The 9,839-nt window shown below is 31.9% G+C and overlaps 1 protein-coding gene across 1 annotated transcript; it reads right to left on the reverse strand.

Annotated features, from left to right (window-relative positions):
• Positions 1 to 274: 274 nt before the first annotated feature.
• Positions 275 to 9,316, reverse strand: SGPP1 (sphingosine-1-phosphate phosphatase 1; the record flags this gene model as incomplete). Its single annotated transcript, XM_078065592.1, has 2 exons — positions 275 to 2,727; positions 9,227 to 9,316. Coding segments are annotated over 2 exons (642 nt in total), but the record flags the coding sequence as incomplete, so codon positions are not given.
• Positions 9,317 to 9,839: the final 523 nt, after the last annotated feature.

Genomic DNA, 9,839 nt, shown 5'->3' on the forward strand with positions numbered 1-9,839 from the left:
CCATCCAGGCGCCCCTATTCATAAGTTTCTTAAAGAAATATTATGAAACTTTTCACTAATAAAAGTACAGTGTCTGAATGATCATAATTGAAGCTCAAAGTCAGCTGGAACCCTAAAGAATTTCTTCAGTGTCTTCTATTACTGAAAACAGCACTCTGATTTTGAATAAAATGCTTCAGAGGAAAAGCCTGCTAGCATGAAAATCCTAGGCATATTCTATATATCTCTATTGGATAATACAGAGACAAATGCATAGAAGGCAAACAAAACACCCTTCAATTCTGAATTTGGCTTTTATTTTAAAATACACTTAGCATGGAACTATTATAGGACAGAAAGTAATAAACCACAAAGAAATGGAATATTTTCAAATACCTTTTAAGTTAGATATAAAAATTAATAAGATAGCATAGACCCAAATTATGGGAAATAGTCCCTAGAATTCAATTCATTAAACACATTTTGAGAGAAAAGTTCTTTGCACATTTTCCAACGTACCGATATGTTCCTAAGTGCCTTGGTTTCCTACTAATAGGTAAAGGTTCCAAATTTAGTTGCTTTATTTAAAATTATCAGATTCAATGTTGGTAAAAATTACCATGTCCCTAAATTCTCAGTCAGAATTATAAAAATATGAGCTTAAATAGTTATGCTGTCCAAAATAGAAACATCTTAAGTGATAATTCTGGATAATCAGACAGATATTGCACTAAAGTCAGTAATTCCATACCTGATGCTCATTTATATGGAAAGTTAATTCTCTTCTTTATGAAAAACTTACTACAAATAAACTTAATGTTAACCTAACTACAATTACACTTCAAAATATAAAGGCACAGACAGAAGAATAAAGAATAGTTTAATATAATACCCAAATTTTCCACTGTGAAAATAATAAAAATTGAAAAAATAATAGGATCTGAAATACTGATACTTTTAGATTTTATAATTTACCTTAAGTAGCTAATAAATGGGTATTAAAAGTTAACACTGCTAAATCCAATCCTTTCCAAATAATTTAGAAAAACAGTTTGTTTACAAATGAAGCATGTGCATTGTCCCATCTATAAATTTCAATTACATTTCCATTCATTGGAAATATCTACCTGCAGTATAAACAATCAAGACAATGTACAAAAAATATATCTTGTTCCTATAACTTACAATGCACAGAAAAATACCTACAAAAATGGAAATATTTATCCATTCAGCTTCCCAATAAATTAGTGAGAAAGTTTAGCCCATTCCACATTTCTTTCCAAACAAAGGCTAAAGAATTGAGGGTGGCTTATTTCTAGCCCTGTTAGTTTGACATGTATTTTAAAAATATTTGCCTGATTATATGTAACTTAAGATAAAGTTAGCATCTTATTTTTATATCACAGTATACATGGCATTTCTTAATTCAGCAACAGAAAGGCACAATTAGCAAGCAATAAAATTCAGTACCTGAATTATTAAACTGATGTCCAGAACAACTGCAAATAAAGTACATTCAACACAGTGTAAAGAACTTAAAAAAAAAAAAAGGAATAAAAAAACTAATTTTTCTGAAAATTTGGTCCATTAAAAATGCCTCCCATGTTCAACATCATGGGTAACATGAAAGGTGATGGCAGTGTAAAAAGAGGCAGTAAATCATTATGTGGTGGCATATGAATTCTGGCCTAGTAATTATGCAATTCAATTAGGAAATGGCTCCCATAGTAAATAAATGTTAAATATATCTGTTAATAACAATGTGCCTGTATTAAGTCCAGATATACAGGTACACTGTTTGCGTATTATTACTGATTTTATAATACAGCCCCACAGTTTAAAATAACTTAGGTATATTATTTCATATATAACATATATTAGATACATAATTGTATATTATGTATCTTAATATATATCATATATAACTCCCAATTCATAACAGCATAAAACTCTCCAAACATTACATGAACATTCTAAATGGATACTTATCATTTTCTCCCTGTTAAAATAGCTCAGCTCACCTAAAACAATATCTGGATGTGCAATGATATAATGCACTGACTCTTATGACTTTACTTAAATAATTATTTAAGTTAAATACCTGCAAAAGCCTAACTCTGATTTGGCTTTTAACTAGAATATATTTTTAGATATTGGTAACTGATACCCTCCTTTCTTACAAACAGTATTTCTCCATCAAGAGATACCAATAAAGAAAAATATGTAAGGAATCAAAAATGTGATAGAGAAACCAACCATTCCATAGGTAATATACCGATAAGGAAGTTCAACTTCCATGTGTTGTCTTGCTTTTCGAACATCATCACATGGTATACTGAAGATTTTACAGGCTAAAGGGATGGTGATCTTTTTCATTAGATCTCTGACTATTAGTACAAATACCATCCCGATGAGGATCCGCAATATGGCTTTTCCACACAGAGTCACAGTAATGGGGGGCCTAGCTAATGGTAGAATATCCAGAGAAGGATCTAATATTAGACCCAGATTATAGGTAACATGAGATCCACATGCAATTCCAGCACCACTTCCTAGAATCTCAGCTGTGTCTCCTCGGGATGTACTCCAGGTGTCAAGAGTGAAAGAAAAGATCCCCAAGGCTAAGTGAAGCCCGATGATGATTAATGGAGCATATTTGTGAGTTTGATTGAAGTTGTCAATCAGGTCCACAAATGGATAGAAGATAGCTAAGATTAAAATGGTATATAGGAATCCAGCAATAATATCCTGGGAAAAGAGAAGAGTAGAGTTGTTTAGTATAATACTGTTTTTGACATTTAAAAAAGTATATTTCACATTTTAAATGTTAAATATAAATTTTTAAAATGTCACATTTTCAAAGTAAACTTTACTGACCATATAAGTAATAAAACTTTTAGTGATAGTAAAAAGATCAATTTGACAATAATAATGAAAGTATTGTTTTCATAATTCTACCTTTTTATAAATTAACTACATATATACTATATAAAAATTTATATTTAAATCCCCCACAATAAACTATGTCTAAATTGTGTAGTTTTGATTTCTGGGGGAAAAAAAAGACTAACAGCTGACCCTTAAACAACGTGAGGATAAGGGGTACCAACCCCCAACACAGTGGAAAATTCACATAAATTCACAGTGGAAAAGTCACTTTGACTCCCCCAAACCTTAACTGATAGCCTGCTGTTGACCCGAAGCCTTAACCAATAGCTGTGTGATTATACAGTTTATCCATTTTCCCACTGATGGTCATTTAAGTGGTTTACAGATTTTGGATTAGTTTATTGGTTATGGTTGTGCTCTTGAGCTCGAGTGCTTTCTTAATTGGTATCTATTCTTAAGCCAACCAGGGATACTATAAACAGTGCTACTATGTTCTTGGTTTCAATGTTGCCTGGTATGGGTCTGCAAGTTTCCTAGGAACAGAAGGGCAGAATCATAGGATAAATGCATGTTCAATTTTATAAGACAATAAAAAAATTTCCAAAATGTTTATAAAAATTTACATCCCATCAATTGTTGCCATTTCTTGATGTTTAACTTAGATTTTCCTGATTATTAAGTATCTTTTCATAAGTTTATGGGTTATTCCTTTTCTCTGTAATGTATATTTGTGTCTTTTTGCAGCTGTTCTTTTAGATTTTCTCTTTTCTTGCTGATTTACATGATTTTTTTCAGATGGTCTTATAAATCCTTTATATAAAATTTTTTATCAATAATATATTCTGTAAACATCTTTTTTGGATTTTGTGGCCTGCCTTTTCATTTTCTTTATGGCATCTTTTGATGAACAGAAGTTCTAAATTTTAATGTCATATTTATCATTATTTCTTTTTTAAGAAAGCCTTCCCTGCCACAAGATCCATAAAGGTATGTTATTCAAAAGTTCTGAAGTTTTGAAGTTTGCCTTTTACACTTAAGACTGAAGTATACTCCCAAATTCCTGCCATTGTACTCACTGTGCAGCAGTTCTATAAAAACTTTATCATGGATCAGCAAAGTCAACTGCACAATGCATTGTTCTAAACAATATAAAATTCTAAATCGGAATACTATGAAATATAAGAATAGCTAAAGATAGAGACAATTACTAAAGAGAGTAAGAACTGCATATGCAGCTAAAAATTTTGAGGAAATTATCCTCTTTAACACCACCTTCCTAGGAAGCTTAGCACGTTGTAAACACTCAAATATTTACTGGATGAATGAATAAATGAATCCTTTACAGGAATTTATCTATTCTAACAAAATCTACTAAATCACTTGAAAGTGAAATTCTTTACTCTTTTTTTCAACAATTACAACTATCATTAGGAAAGCATTTTTAAAATTTATTTCTATATAGAATAAGTTTTTGTGGATATTTTCCAATTCTAAAATATGAAAAGAGATTATTTAAAAGTAATTGTGTTCTCTTTATGTAAGTGCTTTGATAGTAGGTGAAAGAAAGATATAATCACTTAGCAAAATGTTTATGAAAGTATGAACTAAGACAATAAATATCACTTGTGTATTCAAACTCCTTAGAAGGACATATAGAGCATTTCACATCTGGCTTCTCTCTAGCCTAATGCTTCAGTGGAGCATGTGACTCTTGATCTCAGGGTTTTGAGTTTGAGCTCCATGTTGGGTACAGAGATTACTTAAAAATAAAAAAACCTTAAAAGAAAAAATAACGCTTCAATGCCAGATCCCATAATGAATTTATAGACTATTTTCTGTCATCTCGGAATTACCTTTCCTTCTATATTTTAGGCAAACCATTACATCATATCCTTTGAGATTCTGCTCAGGCATCTATCTCCTCCATAAACTTTCTCTTCCTACTCCATAATAAGGAATTTCCTCCACTTTACCTCCATGGCATCTCCTACAAACCTGCTACAACAGTTACCACATTTCTTTGCTTTCTATTTTTACCAGAAAACCAAAGGTTCACAACTCCTGTGCCCTTTAAAAATCGCTCAGGAACTTTACAAATATTGATGCCTGGGCCAATCCTCAGAGATTTTGATTGAATTGAAGTGGGAGTAGGGCATCAATTTTTTTTTTTTTTAAAAAGCTCCCCAGTGATTCCATTTTGCAGCTGCAGTTGAGAATCACTACATTACATATTTATATTATATATTACATATTTACTGATTTCTCAAAGGCAAAGACTTTATCTTATTTATACATATATACCCAATGGCTGGCACACAGTAAGCAGGCAATATTTGGTTAGTTGAACTGAGACAGAGTAATTCTTTAGACTCATCATATTGATTATATGATCTTGCTTGATAAGAACTCTGTAAGAGAAATAGATGAAACTTCTTTCAACTTATTTCAAAAAATAGATGAAACTAATTTTTTTTTAACATAGGCTAAAGACATTTTCAGGGAATAATATTTTCTGTACTGAAAATACTGTTGTAATACTTTATTTTTAGTGTCATATTTGATCCTCACAAACACCCTGATATGGCTCACCAATCTTATTTTGCTCTCTTGTCCCCAGAATATTAAAAGTGTCTTTTGTCCCCTTTCAAGGAATCCAAATTTGATAAAAATTTATGGTTACCTTAATTACCAGTTTTTAAATAAAGAAAACTGGACTAGTGTCATAGAGCTAGGTATTTAATCTCATAAATTGAAGGTGCTCAATACATTTGTTGAAAAAAAGAATATTCTCAGCATTAGGAATTAAATATTGTAGTGAAAATCTAAATTTTCAACATGTTTTTTGAACATGAGGTCTTCCATGAAAATTCACTGATACAACTAAAAGTTACTTAAGAATTCTTATTAATTGAATTTTACTGCAGTTACTCAAAGATTCCAGAAGTGCCCCAAATTCTGACCATGCTTTTGGATATGGAGCTGTCAAATTATGTGACTGTCAAACCTCTATTCTTCATATTTCAAATCACTAATTGCCAAATAATTACACTTTATGAGGTCATGTTCCTTTGGTTGCTATCTTACCCTTTCTTCCCTACCTTATAATCAAAGGCACAGGTCTTGTGAAATAACTACAGGATTTTGGCTACCAGGATAAAAGCTGCTGCTTTATTTCTTATTAAATTTCATGACTGATTCAAAATTTTCAGAATATGCTAACGTGGAAGTGTTCTGAGCCTTGTAATTCTCACATAGAATGTGTACCAAGTTAGAAGTTTTAAATCAATGACAATGAGTTTTTTACATAAAACCATATATAATATGTAAGGTTAAGTGAAAGGAAGGGTTAATAGCTCTGAAGTTAGCTAATTTTTTTTTAAATTATAGATTTTTCAGACCATAGATAGGAGTACATGTTCATTCCTATAAAATATTTTTTATAGTACCTTAAAAAATGAAAAAAATCAATTAAATGACTGAGACTTTTTTACATTTGATCATTTTTTCTATTATTACTTATTTAAGTTTTTATTTATTCATTTATTTAAGTAATCTCTACACCCAACGTGGGGTTTAAGCTCACAACCCCAAGATCAAGAGTCACACACTCCTCTGACTGAACCAGCCAGGCGCCCCTACATTTGATCACTTTTACGAATTCTTGGGGTGCCTGGGTGGCTTAGTCGTTAAGCGTCTGCCTTCGGCTCAGGTCGTGATCCCAGGGTCCTGGGATTGAGCCCCCGCATCGGGCACTCTGCTCGGCGGGAAGCCTGCTTCTCCCTCTCCCACTCCCCCTGCTTGTGTTCCCTCTCTCGCTGTGTCTCTCTCTGTCAAATAAATAAATAAAATCTTTAAAAAAAAATTCTTCAAAATAATTCATAAAAATTATAATTCTAGAAGTATATTTCAGTATAACACAAAATATCCAATATTTGTTGTCCTCTACTTTTTTTGTAGAGCTCCAGGAATATTAAACTTAGATTGTTACAAGACTCTCTACAAATCTACCTCCTTTTCAGATTGAGTTATTAATTATTTATGATATTACCCTAAGTAGTTAAAGGCAAACTGAACTTCCATGCAACAGAACCAGAAGGAAGGAACAACTGAATTCAGGACATAAACATGATGGCTATCATTTTGATATCAATTTAATGTATAATATTAAAATGTATACTAAGTGGTTTTAAGCATTATAGCACAAAGTATGCAATAAAGAAAAAATGTTTCATACATCAACTAGCAAATGATAAGAAGCAATGTATTATTGATTAGGAAAAACTGTGGTCATAACACAGGGCATAATTTACATGTTTGCAAGTTACCCATGATTTTACTTTTAAAAGGAAAACTAAAAAATAAAAGGAAAACAAAAATTTGTAATACTACACATAATAAAATTCAGTAGCTAGTCTGAATAAAACTGATGAAACATTCTATGGGACAAGAAGGTTTTTGAATAAAGGACTAGGGTTATCAGATGCATGATCTGAAAAATAATACGTCAATATTGTTTTTACATCAGCTGATTCAAAAATAGACATCCAGTATGTAAAAACTGAACTGAACTCAGCTTGAATATTTGACCAATCCACTAAACATCTGTTTTTTAAAGAACACATCTTTTAGATTATATATTCAATATAATCAGATTCCTATTACTCTTTTTATTATGATAATGAACCTAGGGGTAATATAATCTAATATCTTTTCCTTCAAGAAATATCAGGGATCCATTTTTTATCATTCAAAGATGCATAACCATTCGGTAGTTTTTTAGGAATAATATTACTAACTTTTGGGATTGGAAGGAAATAACTAACAAGGCACAGAGCTGGATAACATTTTCTCTTGACAAATATTAGATCTGACCTAAAAATATGATACTTGGTTTCATTATAAAATTAGTAGAGATTAGTCAGAATTATATGTAAATTCACAATTTGTATTAATACAAATAATTATAAAAAGTTGAACACGAATAATTTGCTTATTAAAATAGTATTTGCAACTTCTGGAAATTTACTAGTGAAGGGGCAGCTTCTGAAGGTAAGCAATCTAAGTAAAAAATAGAAACCCAGTATTTCTACAGCTATGAAACAAGTTAAGTATATATTTTTATGAGTAGAAAATTCTAAAAGGACAAGAAAAATTTGTAACCAGTTATAAATTTTTGGATTCCATGAGTTAGTTCATATTTACTTTTTTTCTGATCCTTTATCTACAAAATACATAATACATTCAAAGAATGTACTAAGAGACACCACACTAGATGCAAGGGAGAGAAAACATAGTTACTTTTCTTATGTTGCTTATTGTCTAGTGGGGGTGACAGATAAAAAAAAAAAGCAATTGCAGTTTAGCATAAGTGCTGTGCCAGAATTATGCTCAAGATGCTCTGGGAGAAAGGTCACCTAACCAGTCTAGAGAAAGGAAAGATGGGGAATGTTATAAGGCTTTTAGGAGATAAGAATGTTTTTGTGACTCTTAAAGAATGGATAAGATAGTTAGCTAGACAAAGAAAGAGAAAAGGGTATTCCAAGCAGAAGTTACAGCATTCCTAAAGGTATGGAGATAAGAAAACACCATTCACACTTGAGTAAACTTAAGTCATTCAGTATAGCATCATATTTGTTTTGAAAGTAAACTACAACAGGAGACTAAACACTGTATGGAGTGATGTCAGACTGGAAGTAGGGCTACTAATGAAGCTATTACAGTAATCGGGTGAAAAGATGATGCAAGCTAGAATTAAAGAAATGCCAATGGGAAGAGGAGGAAGGGAGGTGAGTAGGCGTGGCTAAAGAGTACAGGATACCTGTGCTGCTGTTTAAACTGAATAAAATAAAATAACTGATGTAAGCACAAAAATACCGTTGGGAAAAAGAAGAAAACTAGAATTTAATATGTCAATATAAGTGATTTAAGTTCATGTAGTTTCTAGTCACCGGGTGTTCACTGATGAGAGCTCTCCCTGATTTCTGTATTGTTGGTTTTTACTCGGTGGTAGAAGAGGCAGAGAAGAGAATGAGAAGGAAAATCAAACTGAGACTGGAAGGAGGGAGAAACCTTATCCTGAGCATATTTGGTTATTTGTGATTGCTGGGAACTGTTTCCACAAAATACATGATTACTAAGTTAAATGTTCACAAAACATCATGTTAATATACATATATATTATATATATTAATATATATATATATTATATACACACATATATATATATATTTTTGCAAAACAAAGATTTATAATAGTATTTTCTCAGGTTTCCTGTAAGTTTGACAATGATTAAAAACTATAAAATCGCCTGTCAATTTCAGAAAAAAATAAAGCACTATGAACACAATGTTTTCCTTACCAGAATGGAGTGCATTCCCATGTAAATTCTACTTAGGCAAACTAGAGAGCACCAGCAGGGAATAAGAATCAATCCATATATAAGAGGATACTAAAGGGGAAAAAAAGTAAAATTAGTTAAATAAATTAGGTTAAATTTAAACAAGGAAATAAAAAACAAATTACTATACCCTAAAACTCCACAAGAACAAGAACTGTGTTTTTACTCCCCATTGTATTCCTAGCACCTAAACCTAAGCATGGCACATAGCAGACATTCAAGAAATACTTTTGCAGGGGTGCCTGCGTGACTCAGTTAAATGTCTGACTTTTGATTTCGGCCCAAGTCACAATCTCAGGGTTGTGAGATGGAGCCCTGCTTAAGATTCTCTCTCTTCCTCTCCCCTTTTTCCTCCCCCCTTCCCCCCCCCCCGTTTGTGCTCACTCTCTCCCTCAAAAAAACAAAACTAAACTAAATAAAAACGTTTGCACGACTGAACAAATGAATGAAATCTGGGGTTTCTACACTCTTCATTGTGAGAACTGGCTCATTTTCGTTTCTATAGTAAAGACTTAAGTCACTGGCATGCTGCAGAAGAAAAACAGGACATATTTTTCATGGAGCTCCAAAATGA

The sequence above is a fragment of the Halichoerus grypus genome, unplaced genomic scaffold, assembly GCF_964656455.1.
Source record: "Halichoerus grypus unplaced genomic scaffold, mHalGry1.hap1.1 HAP1_SCAFFOLD_178, whole genome shotgun sequence".
NCBI lineage: Eukaryota > Metazoa > Chordata > Mammalia > Carnivora > Phocidae > Halichoerus > Halichoerus grypus.